We start from the raw sequence: 17676 nt of genomic DNA on the forward strand, positions 1-17676 counted from the left end.
GGGATGTGATTATGGCAGTTTTTATATAAAATCTATTTTAAAAAGCATATTCACGTGTTTGTTTTAAAATATGCAAAAAAAGTGAGATAAATTAATCCTCTAGGAGGCAATAAGAATTAAATGTACTGTTTTACATAGACTAACAGAACTAAAGTTTGGCACTTAAAAGTATGCTATATTAATGTCCATCTATTACCTAGCCGTGTTTTTTAGCTAAACAGTAATAAAATTATAAAATGATTGTGTTTTATTAAACAATGCAATCATCTATAGCAAATAATAACGCCTACTAATATGCTTCACTTTTTATAAAAATTGCTCAAAATGTTCCTTACAAAATACAATATACATTGCAAAAATGGGTTAAAAACGTTGTTCTAAATTTGATTATATTTTATCACAGATAGAAATGCAACACATTTACTACTTTATGCACATGCTGTCTGCAATATGGATGTAGGTTTAAAATGATTGTTGCTACAATTGCTGCTGTTGCAGTTATAACAATTATTGCTTCTATCATAATTTTTTTTTTTCATTTCTGTTTTTGGTTAAAACTAAACAAGTATTTAGTTTTGTTTACCATGCATGGGTAATTGTTAACAATAATTGTTTTGTTTATGCATATGTTGGTATTTGTTTTTTTTTCTATTTTTGCCAACCATTTCTCCAACCATTAATAAAGTAGTTTGTTGGTGTGTTTTTGCCACAAATTGCCGTGAAAATGTTTTGTTAAAAATAAATCGAAAAAAAGTAGAAAATAATAAAGAAACTTTTAAACATGTGTTTATATATGAATTACATTAAATTATAATAAATTAAAGTATACTTTTAGAAGCTAGCTAATATAATATGATGAAAACTTTATAAATGGTTATTTTTAAAGTTATAATAAGCTGGTAATTAAATAATGTTAAAATTAAGCAGACATTTAGGACTATTTCAAAAGGAGTTTAAAAATATGAAGCATATTTATAGGAGTTCAAAAAGAAATAAGTATGTTTAAGGTATTTTTAATGATTTAGTATAAAAATGTTTATTTTAATGAATTTGAACAAGTTTTAACAAATCCATATTTTAAACTCATTTACTAAAGGCCCAAATAGACTACACGAGCAGCTTATCAAACATACTTTTTTCATTCGCGCACACTCTACACAAACCTTGCTCGTAAAAACTCCGTTTTTCTCACGTCTTTGTGGACTTTCAAAGATACAGATGTCAATTTTTCTTAGAAATGTAAATTTTTTGAAAAATTTGTTATTAATGAATATAAACCATACAAATGGTTTGATAACAATTCAATTTTGATTTGTGTAAAAATCATTTTTTTTTATTTGTGTACAAACACACAGCAAGTATTTGTATAAACACGAAATGACCTCATACACAACACAACAGGCTTGTTCAAACCGTAAAATATTGGCATGTTTGTCAAGCCGCTTGTGTAGTCTATTTGGGCCTTAAATTGAAAAATATAGCATATTTTCAGGATTTGTTTAAATAATATAGCAATTTTTTTCTATATATTTCAAAAACTCTCTTATATGATTACAAAATCAAATTTATTACCTTTTATGTTACCTTATATAATAAACTTCAGTTTTCTATTATCTATCTTCTATTTTCAAACTATTTTATTTTTTTTTTTGTAATTAAGTTTTTAACGAAATGAGTTCCATTTAATCTGATTCTCATTCTCTTCCTCCTGGCTCATGTGTTACTTAACCTTATGTCAATTAAGTAGCTTATCTCTATTTTTTTCTAATTCAATTGCTAAACTACTTTTCTTTTCCCTGTCAACCAAATTTTATTATTTTCATTTTTAAGGTTTACAAAAATTTCCCACATAAGTTCATAGTTACAAATACACAGTAACTTACTACATATTTTCTCAAGTTTCATTGTAAAAATATTTCAACTATTCTGTTCAGTAAAGTTCATGAAGGAATAACAGAACATTAAATTTTACTTTCCTTTGATTATAATACGTGGTTGTTAAACAAATTGTACGATAATACTACTTAAATAAACTCGTACCACATACTTGCCATTTTATATTTTCAACATTTGGCATCTCCATTCTATAGGCCACCTTTTATGTTGCCACATTACGACTGCATTAAAAATCCTACCTTCAACTTCAACCTTCTTCCCTCCCTCTCTCTCTCTCTCTCTCTCACTGTCTGTCCTTTTGTATTAAAATGTTTGTCATTGTTTGAGTGAGAGTTTTATTATGTACGTGTTAGTTTATACTATAGGTAAGTGTGTGTATGTGAGTTTGAGGTTTATTTCTATGCTTTAAAATCTTTTTTTTTATATAAAAATAAAAATTCTTCAAACGTGACCGTTCACAGGTGCATTGGATTTTTTCCGAATCTTAATACCGTCACACACACAAACACTACTCTAATAATATTTGTTTTCCGGTTGTCTCTCTCGTATTCTAAATTGTATGTTTGCAATATTGTACGGCAATGAATGAGTGAGTATTGGTGTGCGTTAAAACCCAAAAGACTCAAATGCAATTTAAACTTTGTTATTTGTTTGCTTTTCAAATATATTTAGATGTCTGCATATATCCGGATTTATCTTGGACTTTTAGCATTTTTTTTATTTTAAAAGGAAATTATTAAATTAAAATATTATAAAGTATTTATTACAAATAAAGAAATTATAAACTCTAAACAAATACATCTTTTTTACTCCTAAAACTATACTGTATTAAAAATTTGGTTCAACGGTCAAACCATATAAAGAACAATATCAAAAAACTTACAAAGATCATTTATATTTTAATATAATCTTATTCAAAATTGTAAATATCTTTCAAAACTACAATCAATCAAATTAAGACTTTTATTAAAAATCGTTATTTTTAATTTAACAATTATTTTAATTTACAATTATTTTTCTTTTCTTCTTAATTGAAACTTGCATAGGTCTTGCTTTGAATACATCATCATTGACCGGAAGACGAGATTCATTTGATCGCACCACTTCTGCCTTCAGTCCCTCAGCGATGGATTATACCAACAGTAATGCTGCTGCCGCCAATGCGGTTTCGACCACAGTAGCACAAGCAGCCGCCGCAGCAGCTGCTGCTGCCGCTGCTCGGGGAAAATGGCCGGGTGCAGTGACCAATACATATGGTGCTTTAGGAGCAACAGCTTCAGCCAGTCCCATCGGAGCTGCCATTACACCACCTCCACCACCACAATCGTGCCTAATTAATAATCGTGCTCCAGGAGCAGAAACTAAATATCGTCAACAAATGGCTGTGGGTTTGCCACCAGCTGCAGCAGCTGCCCAAGCGGCGGCCGTAGCAGCAGCCGCTAACAATATGTTTGGTTCAAATAGTTCATTATTCTCTAAGCACTTGGCTATACCGGGTACGACACCAGCCGCAGCTGCTGCTGCAGCAGCTGCCGCCGCCGCTGTGGCTGCTACCAGACAAACAGTGACAGCCGGTGTGGGAAGTGTAGGTGCGGCCGCCGCAGCAGCTGCAGCAGCAGCCGCGGCTGCTGGTGGTGCTGCCCAACCGGGTCGTTCGCGTCTCCTAGAAGATTTCCGCAACCAACGTTATCCAAATCTCCAGTTGCGTGACTTGGCCAATCACATAGTCGAGTTTTCACAAGATCAACATGGCTCCCGTTTCATACAACAGAAACTTGAACGTGCTACCGCGGCTGAAAAGCAAATGGTCTTTAATGAAATCCTAGGTGATGCCTACAGTCTCATGACTGATGTCTTTGGCAATTATGTCATACAGAAATTCTTTGAATTCGGTACTCCCGAACAGAAAAACACCTTGGGCATGCAGGTCAAAGGCCATGTACTACAGTTGGCTCTACAAATGTACGGCTGCCGGGTCATACAAAAAGCCTTGGAATCGATTTCGGCCGAACAGCAACAAGAAATTGTACGTGAGTTGGATGGCAACGTTTTGAAGTGTGTCAAAGATCAGAATGGCAATCATGTTGTACAGAAATGCATTGAATGCGTTGATCCCTCAGCATTGCAGTTCATCATAAATGCCTTCAAGAGTCAGGTGTATTCGTTAAGCACTCATCCCTACGGTTGTCGTGTTATACAACGCATTCTAGAGCATTGCACTGCGGAGCAGACACAGCCCATATTGGATGAATTACATGAACATACAGAACAATTGATACAGGATCAATATGGCAATTATGTTATACAACATGTATTGGGTAAGTTGTATTGTGGCATGCAACAAATATTGTGTATTTTATAACATTTTTGTTTATTTTTTTTCTAGAACATGGCAAACCTGAGGATAAATCAATTTTAATTAATAGTGTACGAGGCAAAGTATTGGTTTTGTCACAACACAAATTTGCTTCCAATGTTGTTGAGAAGTGTGTTACACATGCTACACGATCTGAGCGTACAGCACTTATTGATGAAGTCTGTACATTTAATGACAAGTAAGTTTCTAATTGTCCGCTTGTATCTTTAAATAAACTAATAAATTTTCGTTTTGTTTTTTTGTGCAGTGCCTTACACGTTATGATGAAAGATCAGTATGCCAACTATGTGGTACAAAAAATGATCGATGTCTCGGAACCGACACAACTTAAGAAACTCATGAATAAAATACGCCCACATATGGCGGCGCTACGCAAATACACCTACGGCAAACACATTAATGCCAAATTGGAAAAGTATTTCATGAAAACCTCCAATCCCATCACAACAACAGCCACCAGCACACCAGGCGTAGTGGGTGTCGGTATAGGTATAGCTGCCTCCTCGGCTAATACCACAGCAGGCATAACAGTAACAGCGGGCAATACCATAACAACAGCAGCTGCCATTACCACAGCAGCAAATACCGCCACAGCCACAGCAGTTACACCGGCTGCTGTCAGCCAGCAATCGTTAGAGAATGGCATCAGTGTAAGCACACCTATGGACACAAGTGCTGTCAATGTCAGCAACTCGGTGACATCTGTAGTGACTAGCACAAATTTGGGACCCATTGGTCCACCCACCACAAATGGGGTTTTGTAAGCTGGATTTTTTACGTAACACACTTGAAAATAGAATCTAAATTTTCTTTCGTTTAATTTAAGACTTTTTAGTTAAGAGCAAAGTTTGATAAACATAATTAATGTTAGACTTTAAGACAACAGCAAACATTTCTGAAACAAAAAAAAATCATTTAGATAATATTATTAATTAAAAACAAATCAAAAACTCGTTATAATGAGTTAAAGAAGAAAAGAAAAACTTCAAATTGATGATATAAATATGAAAACAAAGGAGATTCTAAAGAGTAACTCCAAACCAAAAGCCAACGCTTAAAGGTTTAAATGAAATAGAAAAAAACTTACGATTTTAAATTTATTAAAAATTAACAACAAATAAGTGATTTTTTAAAAATAACCCACAACAACAAGAAATTGTATAAAAATATAAAATTTTTTTTAAAAAGAATAATTAAAACAACATTTTGCTGATAATTATTATAAATATAAAGAAGATGAAGAAAAAAAGAAGAGAAATCAACCCAAGAGAACACACACAATTTGTTTAAGTTTAGTGGTAATTTTTATTATTATAATTATAATTAAATACTATAAATACATAACTATACATACTTACATAATTATATTTTTAAGACTAAAAAGCAAACAACACAAGAAAAGCATGTTTCGAAGAGTTATTAATAATATATTTTTTTAATTTATCTTTTTTAAACCAAAGCTTTCTTTGCTTTGCCAAATTAAAAAAATTATTTGGAGAGTTTTTATAGACAAAACATTTAAAAAAAAAACTTTTCAGAATACTGCAAAATGTTTCTGATAAAATCGTATAAACTGAAACTCTCTTGATTATAATAATTTCGAAAAAAATTTCAATTTTATTAATCACGTTTTGATTTAAAGAAATGCCACTTAAACTCTCGCTTTAATCTGCCACTTGCTAGTAAAAATAAAACAAAATAACATTTTGAAACTGTTTTTTTTTTTAATTTTATGAAAATATTTGTAATAATTGTTTGAACGAAAATTTGAAAAAAACATAAATAATTCCTAAACTGTTAGTTAAGAGACTTTTAGTAACTGTAGTTTTTTTTTGTTTTTTGCTTTTAAGAAAACTGATTGATTGTAAAACTTTATTATTTAATTATTTTGTTTATAATTTTTAAGTGTAAATGTAGATTTTATTATTTCAACTCCAACCACCACCCCCCCCCACTCTCTCCCCTTTACTTATTCTACTAATGTAATTTTAAGTGTAAGTGAAAAAAAACAAAAACAAAACCAAAACTATTTAACAAATTATGTTCAATGTAAAATTTGTAATGTTTCAAAATGAGTAATGAAAATGAAAATCTTATGTAAACTTTTTTGTAAATAAAACCAAACTTTATAGAAAGAAAAACATTTAATGGAACGAAAAAGAAAAAAGATGATGAAATAAAAAAACAAGAGTCATTTTAACTTAAAGTTAAACTTTTTAACGTAAATTTATTATTAACTGAAAGAAAAACAAAACATAAAAACAGTTTGATTTAAAACAAACAAAACGGTGTGATGAGAAACTAAAATCAACAAAAATGCATTAATAAAAAGCATCATAAAGTATATATTTTGATATGAAAACGAAATATTATCAGTCTAAAGACAATTTTGTTAGTATTAATGATAAAATTACATAATTTCAAAGATCATAATGATCCTTCGAATATAAGAAAATCTCTTTTAAAAACTTTCGAAATACAATTGTTCGAATTTTAAATTTGATCGAATTTCGTTGGTAATAAAAACACACATTTTTTCAACAAAAACTATGTGTAATTTTAAGATTAACATTGAAAATAAATCGAATACAAATATCTGCATGTTTTTAGATTACATTTTAACTAAAATTTTCAAAAATAATTTCAAAAGCTTTTAAATTTCACTAAAAATCTCAAGGTCCAAAAAATACAAATTCTTAATACTCATATTGTATATCATGAAAAACAAATTTGTTAAAATTTTCAGAATTAATGTCCACAAAAGATTTATTCAAAGATTATTAAAATTTTTCAAAATTTATCGAATTTCTTAAAACCATTTCATTTTAACAAAATAAAATATTATATTTTTTATTAAATTTTATCATAAAACTAACAAAATTGTTTTTGATAAAAAATTAAAATTTCAAATTTTTATACACACACTCACATTCATATTTATACATAACTATAAACATATACATATATATAAACCAAGAAAAAGAAGAAAAAACTTAATAAAACACTCATTTATATAAAAGTTAAAAAAAAACAAAAACAAAAAAGAAAATACAAATTACACATTGATATCATAACTCTATATAAATATATAAATAAATATTATTATAAAAAAAGTATAATCTCTTATAAATAATCTGATAAATTTTAGTAAAACAAACAAACTGTAGAATTAGAATTTTTAAACAAAAGAAAAAAAACTTAAACCATGATGAGCGATTAAGCGAATTTTTATTAAAATATTAAAAAAAAACAAACCATAACAAGAAAATAATAAGAATTTAAGAAAATGATGATCCCCCTCTAAACAAAAAAGAAAACTTAAGAAAATAACAAAGATCGAATATGTGACTATACATTTAAAACATACAATGTGTCTCAAGCATATTTTAACAAATTTCTTATAAAAGGAACACAAATCTAATTCTTTAAACAATTTATTTCAATTTATAAAAAAAAATAAATTTGTTAAAAATTTTGAAAATTTCAGTTCCTAATAAGTAAAAATATACTTGAGAAACAAATTTGTTTTTATACAAACCATACCATCCTCTTTTAACAATTTTAACTTTAAAACAAAAATAACCATTCAATGTTTTTCTTTAAATAACATAATCACCCTACTCTCTTTTCAAATCCTCCCCCAAACCTTTAATATTTATTTAAAATTTAAGCCTCATTTTAAGTAATACTCCCTCTAAATTTTAAAATTAATTTTAGTACCAAAAAAACCTTGTACATTTTATTTGTTAATGAGAAAAAAAACAATAATGTTTCTGTAAACTCCTGTGTAAATCTGTAATTAGAAAAAAAAAAACAATGTTAATATTTTGTTCATGTAATATTTTTTGTAAAAAAATCATATAGACTTCAAATAAATTTTGTTAAAAAAAGAAAAAATAAAACGTGTAATGAACCAGCTGATGAATAAGAAGAAGAAGAGGAAGAACAATAAGTTGCAAGTCTGTTTTGTAAAATTGTAATTTTGTTTCCTGTATACATACATACTAAATATTTCTGTTCATACTTCTCTCTACTCCTTTAATCGTCCTGTTAATCTAACTATTACAACTATATAGCAAGTCCTCGCTTTTATTTAATTATTATTATTTTTTTTTTATATTATAATTTTTATTTTGTTTAAAGAAAAATGTATAAGTCACTGTTAATTTATTTAAACCTTAGTAATGCTATGCTACATACATCTTAGTTTTAGTTGATTTTATTTTGAAAATACTAAATTACTTTCTACTATTACTACTCATGTTTTAATGTTTTTAGTTTTAAGTTTAACAATAAAATAAATAAAATAATTTGTAATTTTTATTGTAATAAAGTTGATTGATAATTGATTTTAATGTTTATATAATACAAAATAATAAACTGAAAAAGTTTTGCGCTTTTCGTGTTATTTTTAAATATATTTTATTTTTACCTATACATATAAATAAACAAAACAAATAAATAAATAATAATTGTATTATTAATTAAATATAATTGTATTAATTAAAAAGTAAAAGCTATTTTGTAAATCGTCGTTTTATTATAATGAAAATATTGTTTGTAAATTCAAATTGATTAATTATAAATTATTTTACACAAAATTAAACTGAAAATTAAACGTACAATAATTTCTTTGGCTTTTCTTCTTATTTCAAAATTTTGTTGCTTCTATTATTATTTTGATTTCGCTATTAAAGGTTTAGAGAATATCTTTTAGCTGAAGGCAGTTTTTTTATCATTAATTGTATTTAAATATTTTAAACAATTTATTCGATTGCTTTATCTACTCACAAGTCTTTGGTACAATCTGATGGTCTTTGGACACTGTGTTTTAACTAATCTATGGACCTGTATTTTCCCTAAACTGTTGAATAGTCCATTGACAAATCAATTGACCAGTTTATTGTCGAGCCTATGAACTGGCCTTTCTAAAAGTCTATTGAATAGTCTATTTAATTTTCTTTGTTAGTTTATTGGTTAACCAATGAACTACTCATTTGCTAATCTTTTCAAAAAGTTACCAAGTCGGCAACTGAAATATTGTCGGTTTAACAGTTGCATCTGTAATTTCATTTTAGCAGCTGGCAACTCAATTGAGGTTCGTTAATCGATAATCGATCCATAAATTTTCTTCGAACTTGACTAGTTAATTTATTAGTCCATGAAATAGAGTATTGATTAGTCTTTAGACTAGTCTATTTCTTAGGCAAAGGGCATTGATTGTCAGGCATATTTTGAATAATAAACTTCTTAGAAGTTTGTTCCCTTTCCTATACCTAAAGCACGAAAAAGGTAGCAAACTACCGGGGAATAATTGTTTATAATTGTCCGGTACCTCTATGGTATACTCTATGTATCGTCTGTTGTCTGTTGAGTCGTCGATTGATTGAAATGTTTATAAATCAGTTGACAAATCCGTAGACTCGTTTCTTCACAAGTTAATTGATTGGTCCATTGAAGAGTCTACGAACTAGTTTATTGATGTATTTACTGATCTTTAGACTAGATTCTTGATTCGACTTTAGTCTTTATATAGCAGCAAACTTCCGAGGAATAATTATTGATAATTAACCTATATCTCTATGGTCCAGACTATTAACTAATATATGGGTTAGTCTGTGGTCTATTTATTGAAATGTTCACAAGTCTACAGACCGGTCTCCATTAAATAGTCCACGAATAGTCTATGAACTATTGACTGGTATTTGGACTAATGTATTTATTAATTAGACTAAAGTCTTATCCAAGCGCTGATATAGCTCAAGGGTTGGGGGGAGGAGAATTATCACTCTTTGCCCATCAGGATCCGAGCCTATTTATTGATTAGACCATGGAATAGTCTATGTACTAGTCTATTATTATGAACATGTTGACAAGTTCATAGCTTCGACTAGTTCTTGGTCTAGTCTCTAATGGCACAAGTACTAGTCAGTTGATTAATCTAATCTCTAGTTAAGGGCTATTTAGGAACATCGTTAATTCTGGGATTATATTGTTAGTGCAGTATTTTACACGATACATCTAATTCCTTTTTATTTTAAATCATACTGCCTTACTATAGAGTCATTTTTGTGCCGTCGTCGGCGCATATATCGAAGTTATAATTAAAAAATTTTAACTATTTCGATCTTCAGATTTCAGTATTTCATTAACTTTTAGCATTTTGTTTTAAACTCGATCCCATTTTAAAAATTAGTAAATATTTTAATACACAGTTTTCAATAGTATTTCAAAAAATTTCGAAAATTCAAAACTTTTTGATTACATTTTAGAAATTTTCAATTATATATTAATATTTGCTGATTGCATTTATAATATTATCCAATTTAAAAAATAAATGATTTTGTTATATATCGAATGGTATCATCTAAATAAGATCAACTTTAAACAATCGTAATTCGTTCTGTTATTTAAATTTAAATGATTAACTGTCGTTTCAATAGACAATGAAAACTTGTTTCTGTATGGATAAGCAGTTTTTAAGCCATTTAAAGCCTTAATAAACGTTTTTGATACAGTAGTAAAACTGAATAGATATTTCAAGAAGGAACTGCGTGGAAATTAATATGTTAAAATTTATTTAAATTAATTATTGTATTATTTAATTAAAAACATTCATAAACTAAAATGAAACATTTTTTCAAATAATTTGCACATATTTTCATTATATAAAACAAATATTTTTTGAAGTCAATTTTCAGCCCACCTTTGTATGTTTTATTTAATTACTAACAATTCTATACATATATATACATATAATTTTTAATTAACAATTACTAATTTTAACAAATTAATTTCACTTTTAATTTATTTAAACAAACCTAATAATTGTTGCATTTTCTCAACCTAATATTGAAAACTAAAAAAGAATTCTTGATTTGAATTTTTTTAAAAATTATCTACTAAAAATTTGTAAAAAAAAATACTAAAATTTTGTACATTATTTAAAAAATTGAAACAATTTTTTTGTATAATTTCTGTAAAAATAATAAAAAGAAAAGAAACTAATAGACCAAATAGTTATTTTTTAAAATAATAAAATAAATTTGTTTTTGTGTTATAAGAAAATTTCCTCAATTTAAAATATAATTTTAAAGAAATTTTCTATGCAAAAACAACCAACTCAAATTGTAAAAAAATAGTAAATATTTGTATAAAAAAATTAAAAAAGAAAAACATTGTGAAAATTATAATGCTTTTTTGTAAAATATGCTGAACAAAGTTTTTTTTGTACAAAATCAAACTAAGCGCAAACAAATTTGTAAATTTTTCAAAGTCTTTTAAAGAATTTTTTGTAAACATTTTGTAAAATTTTTTGTACAATCTTAAAAAAAATAGTAAGTGTCGTGATTTTTTTTCCTACTTCTTCTAGTTTTGCTTTAGTTAATAGTTTTACGATTTAATTTATTAAAAACTAAATTTGGCCTTATAAACAAACAAACAAACAAAAAAGAAAGAAAAGAAAAACGAATTTAACATAATGAAATATAAAAAAAAAATTGTAAATTTTTTTTCTGTTAGTAATTAGGTAAACTGCACAAGTTTCTTATGATCTAAAGAACTTAAACAAATTAAAATAAACCGTAACAAATGTAAAATTGTATAAAATTATTTAGTTTATTTAGTTATTTTTTTATATTTTCTTATAATTCAAACAAGTTATTCTTTGTTAAATTTCTAAAAGGTTTTTAAAATGCAACATTATTTTGAGTTTTTTTTTTTTTGTAATAATTTTATTACAACTGTCACCTTTGTTTCCTTTGTGGAGGTGGGGTGCCAGTTAAAAAAAAGGTACTGATAATTTTAATGACTAACACAACCATTTACAATGTTTTTTTTTAATAATTTATTTATTTTTACTATTTAAAATTTAAATGTATGGTTTTTATGATCTAGTGTAGTGTGTTAGATGATCCAAAGTCCAAAACAGGGAAATTTGTATGCATTCTAAGTTAAGATATAGAGAGAAGTGTCTTTAAATTCCGATTCATTATATATGTTCCAATGAAGATATATAGGTATGTCACATTTCCATTGGAATGGTTTCAATCCGTATTATTATTCCGATCGATTTTGGTTTAGCTTCTCCAAATTCCGAATTATGTGAAAATATATTAATATTTTTTAATCGTTATTTTGTAAAGCTTATCAAAACCAGGATCGTATTTTAGTAAAAGTTTTTGTTATTGAAACTTTAAGAAATAACATTAATTACATAGAAATTTCAATTCTACTTTTAAAGCTAAAATCGGTTTTATTCCGAAAGAATTTTTCGTTTTCTTTTTCTAAAGAAGCAAAAATGCGGAATTAATTCAACTTTCGATTTTCTTTTAAATTTGATTCCGAAATAATCTTCAAATAAGCTACAAACTAGAACAAGGACCAACATATCAAATTGACATATATGATAACTTAGTAGGGATGCCAATCGGGACTGGTTTTTAAAAATCCCGGTATTCAGGATTTAGAGCTTTTGGTTGAAAACTTTTAAGATTCAGAACAGTTACTTCGATATTTTGAAGTCATTTAATAAATAAAAGATAAATGTTTATTCGTAATCGATAAACTCAGAAACAACGACAAAATTTCAAATATGTGTTTCAGGGATTGTTGAAAGCTTTACTGTAAAGTTTAAAATTTGTCCTAACCGATTATTTTCGAAAGGATCCCATAGTGTGCAACAAAGGACCCACAAAGCGTACCGGGTACCACTAGTTATAATATATAATATTTCCGGTACATTCGTTGAGTACATTTGATAATTTTTCTGTTTCTAAGAATTTAATGCGGAACTAAAGTAGTTCCACTGTCAAACTTGTACTAAAGAATTGATTCCTCAAAAACTACTTAGAACTTCTTTGAAATCGAGAACATAAATTTTGTACTGGAATACATTCAAGATTTGTTAAGTAATCCCTCTTTATACCTCGATTAACTTACTTAAAATGTGTGATTTGACTAGGGATGGAAATAATTGATCTATAAATCTGACAACACTACACTAAGATATATTTTCTAAAAGTAAAGGATTTATAGTGAAAAAAATCATATTAAATGTAACATCTCTAAAATAAATTTGGAATGATTTTGAACGGAATGAAAATATCTTATTCAAGTGATGAATTTACTACAAGACTGATACTATTCAAAATTCACATATTTTTAACTTCAAACTAAAAAATATCTTCAAACTAAAATGATTTCAAGAATTTTGATAAGTAAACATTTAGTAAAAATGGCAACCTATTAACATCTAATTTCTTTACCAAGTTCACACGAAGAGTTGAATTACTTAAATTGGTTTTTGAATCACAATAGCCAATAAACCAATTTCCAAGACACATCCGTAATTCTTTTTGGACACCATTGTGTATGATACAAATTCAGTAATATATTTTCAACTTTTTCGTAAATTTATTAAATATTAGAGATTACACTCGTTCAATCGTAATTCATAGATGATTTAAACTGAATTACGTACATCTGGTGTAATTAGCGGCTGAAATTTTGTATAGAGAATCAAGAATGACAGAGTAAATGCCAAATAATTGCATCGTGTGAACAGGGCATTATGTCAGTCCTGTAGTAAACAAGTGATATGTAAACTTTTATTGCAATTTAATAAATTTTACTGACATACACATCAGGATTATAAAATAGTAAGCCCATATATGTATGTTGGCAAAAACAAACTATAAATCCTTTTAACACTATCTTTTGTTAAAAAAAACGGGGTGTAATTGAAAAATTAAAAAAAAAAAACAAAATACGGAATGATAGAATGGAAATATAATAATTGTCTTAATTGAATATAAAAAATTATAAATATTTACTTGTATTAAATGTAGTATATATACATACATACTTATATATAAAAATTAATTAACTAATTATTATATAAATATTATACATATTATATATAAAAAAAAAACATTTATATAAATAAAGAAAATAAAATAAAAATTTTTAAAACAATTAATTTTTAAGAGCATTATTTAAATAAAAAATGGCTTAAAAACTTTGTATTTGTATTGTATTCAAAAATAGTATACATTTAACAACAACAAAAATATATTTATATACATAAATGAATATTTAAATTTAAAAATTTTCACCCGGCAACAACAGATAAAATTAATGATTAAAAAATAAAAATAAACAACAAATATATTTCTTACAAGAATCTAATAAAATAAAATTGGAAAGTTTCAAATAAATTAATAAATTGTTTGCAGCAAACATATTAATTATTAAGCACAACAATATTTGTATTGAAAATTGAAACAAAATGGAAAAATTTAATAAAATAAAATTTAATAAAAAGGTTTAAACAAACCCCTCAAATAATATGAAATTAGTAGTAATTTTTTTGTAGCAAACATCATGTTAAATAAAAATAAAATAAATTAAATATAAAATTTTTAAAGGAGTTTTTTTTAAGAAAAACAATAACAACAGGAAGTAACAATTGATATACATACATATTTATAATTTAAATAATTGAAACTGAAACTTAAAAAGAAAAAATTGGCATAAATTAAAATATTTGTAGTCAAAACTAAACATAAAAATAAAATTTAAATAAAAAAGAAAGCAAATATTTTTGCTAATTAAACTCCTGGAATAAAACAAACAAAAAAAAAAAAACAATTTTTTCAAAAAAGAAAATCCAAAAATAAAATCAATCCTTTCTCTACCTTTTTACAAAAAACAACATAATGTAAAATTTTTTTAAACCGGACAAAAATTTAAGAATAATGTAAAAAAAATTGAAAACAATTTATAAATATTCATTTATAAGTAACAACAAAAACAAAATAAATATTATAAATATATATAAACAAACTTATAAACTTAAATTATATACATATATAAAAAATGAAACAAATTAAATAAAAGTAAAATAAAAACCCTTATGTAATTTTTTGTAAAAACTCATAAAAACACACAACATTTTTTTAAACAAATAAAATTATTAAAGTAACCTCCTCACCTCACAGACAGACTTTCCACACTAAAACACCACCCACAACACACAGTTCACCTACAAATTATTGCTAGAAATTTCAAATTTTTGCAAAACCAAATTTAAGAAAATAATTATAAAAAAATTAATACACTTTTACAAGAATCTTGAACACACCCCTTTCTCCTCTCTATCTCTCTTACCTTCCCTATCTACCTAACAAACACTCACTGTTTACTACTATTACTCTATTCGTAATTTAATTTACCATTTTTAATTTCAATTCCAAACAAATTTTTTTTAAATTTTATATTGAAATGCATCTTTAGTTCTTAAGTCAAGTTATTAGTTTTTAAGTAAATTTGTTCTAAAACCGAAATTTATTCAAATTCAAATAATTGCAAATTTTTGAAAACTGAAACTAAATTTGAAACTTGTATGTCGCTGTAATTTGTTTGTAGTTTTAATTAATTGACAAAAAATAAATATTTTTTAAAACAAACTTAATTTATAACAGTTTTATATATTTTATTACAATAATCAGTGTTAATTTTTTTAGTAATAGTTACATTTTCTTTATACTTGCAAAAACAACAACAAATATTATTAAATACAAAACAAAAATATAAATTTATAATTATGTTTCTCATTATTATTAATTATATAATTAATTAATTATTATTAATACAATAACAAAAAAAGGCATTAAAAATGATGAAATAAAGAATAACAAATAAAAAACAGATTTATTATGTAGCAAAAAAAAAAAACAACAAATTGTTTTAATTAAACATTATCGTTGAGTAATGGTGGTTTTAATTTTAAAATATTTGTCGTTAAAATCAAAGTTTTATATTATAATGCAAATGGAACTGCAGCAAAACTAGGACTGTGTGTCCTTTCTAAAGTTTTTTTATTTCGTTTCTCTTAGTCGTAACTTTTCGAATTACAAAATAAAAAATCCCTATGTTATAAAGAAGATCGCAGAAATGGTTTTTACAAACAAAGTTTAACCAATACAAAACTTACGAACTTTTCCTTTTAAAAATCTGCTAGAAACGTAAAGCCATTGATAGAGGGTCAAATTCCTTTTCTTACAGTTCTTGGGCGTTAAGTGCAGTATTTTTTTCAATGATTACTGTTGCAATTTCACCGAAACAGATTCCTTCAAAATTACTTCACAGCCAACATTGTTCTAAATCTTTTCTATTGTACTTAACTGTTTGTATTCTTTGAACTACCACGATAGCCAACCAAACATATACAGCATTTTATTTATAATAAAAAGGAATATGTTTAAAGTCCATTTAAGCCTTTTTTGCTAAAGCTTTTGAAAACACTGTATTTAACTAATGTGTTTCAATCTAACCTTGCCACCAAATGATCTTATATTAGAATAATCTGAGGAATTTCAGATAGCTAAATGAAAATTGGCAAATAGCTTTTCCTTTGCATAATTAGTAAGGGAATATCTTATGCGCTAATCGAGATATTGGAGGTCAAGGGTTACAAATCTGTTTTTGGCGAACATCTCAATAAAATCAGAGAAGAGGTATTGGATATAACTATATTTTTCAGAAGAGCTAATAAATTCATTATTGGAGTTTCGGACGAGCACTCCTTTTATGACTATCGGTACATACACGCAGAGAAAAAATATAGTTGTGGTAACCATAATCTAAGAGCAACATATTATGGTTAAAGTAAAAACATATTGTGATCATTTTTACAATCAAGAAATATCATATTATGATCATTATTAGTATAATAAGATATCATATTACGATTAAATATAGTCCGAATATTTCATCATAATATAGTGTTATTAATCATATTGTGATGTTGTTGCATCATATTGTAGTTTCAAGTAACCATATTATGGTTTCATGTAATAATATAATGGCTTTAAGTAACCGTATTATTGTTTCAAGTAACCATATTATGGTTACATATGAAGAAAAAAATGGTAAATCTAATGCGCTCGGCGTAAATTCTAATTATTTCTTAGTTTCCTTTTGAACAAACATAAAACTTCCAAGCACTGGTACATAAAAAATATATATCCACACTTTCATGCCAATATAAACATAATTAAATTATTTTTAATTATTAATTTTTTATGTACCCTTTTTTATATATTTTATATTTCTAATAGAAATTTTCTATTGAATTTTATATTGTTTACTATTATAATTTTAGATATTATTTATTTTTCACAATTATTTTAACACTGCGTTTGTTTAACAATTTTTTTTTTTAATCCGATCTAGTACGGATAAACCATACAACTGATATAAAAATGGCGATTCCAAAATATTTTTAATAGTAAACGTATTTAACTTATATCTTAAACATTATATTGGTAAACATGTAAAAACCTACAATTTAATGGTTATGTAATAGTTTAAATAGTTCTAAATAATATAACATATTTATA

General features: G+C 26.2%; 1 protein-coding gene across 12 annotated transcripts in view; it reads left to right on the forward strand.

Annotated features, from left to right (window-relative positions):
* Positions 1 to 6345, forward strand: part of LOC111690812 (maternal protein pumilio) — a 352313-nt gene extending 345968 nt beyond the window's left edge. For all 12 annotated transcript variants that reach the window (XM_046950482.1, XM_046950480.1, XM_046950483.1 and 9 more), the window contains 3 exons: positions 2943 to 4214; positions 4283 to 4451; positions 4521 to 6345. In XM_046950482.1, coding sequence (XP_046806438.1) covers positions 2943 to 4214; positions 4283 to 4451; positions 4521 to 5037 — 1958 coding nt within the window. In that variant the 3' untranslated portion in view covers positions 5038 to 6345. The remainder of the gene's footprint in view (positions 1 to 2942; positions 4215 to 4282; positions 4452 to 4520) is intronic.
* Positions 6346 to 17676: the final 11331 nt, after the last annotated feature.

This window comes from Lucilia cuprina, chromosome 4 (assembly GCF_022045245.1).
Source record: "Lucilia cuprina isolate Lc7/37 chromosome 4, ASM2204524v1, whole genome shotgun sequence".
Lineage (NCBI taxonomy): Eukaryota > Metazoa > Arthropoda > Insecta > Diptera > Calliphoridae > Lucilia > Lucilia cuprina.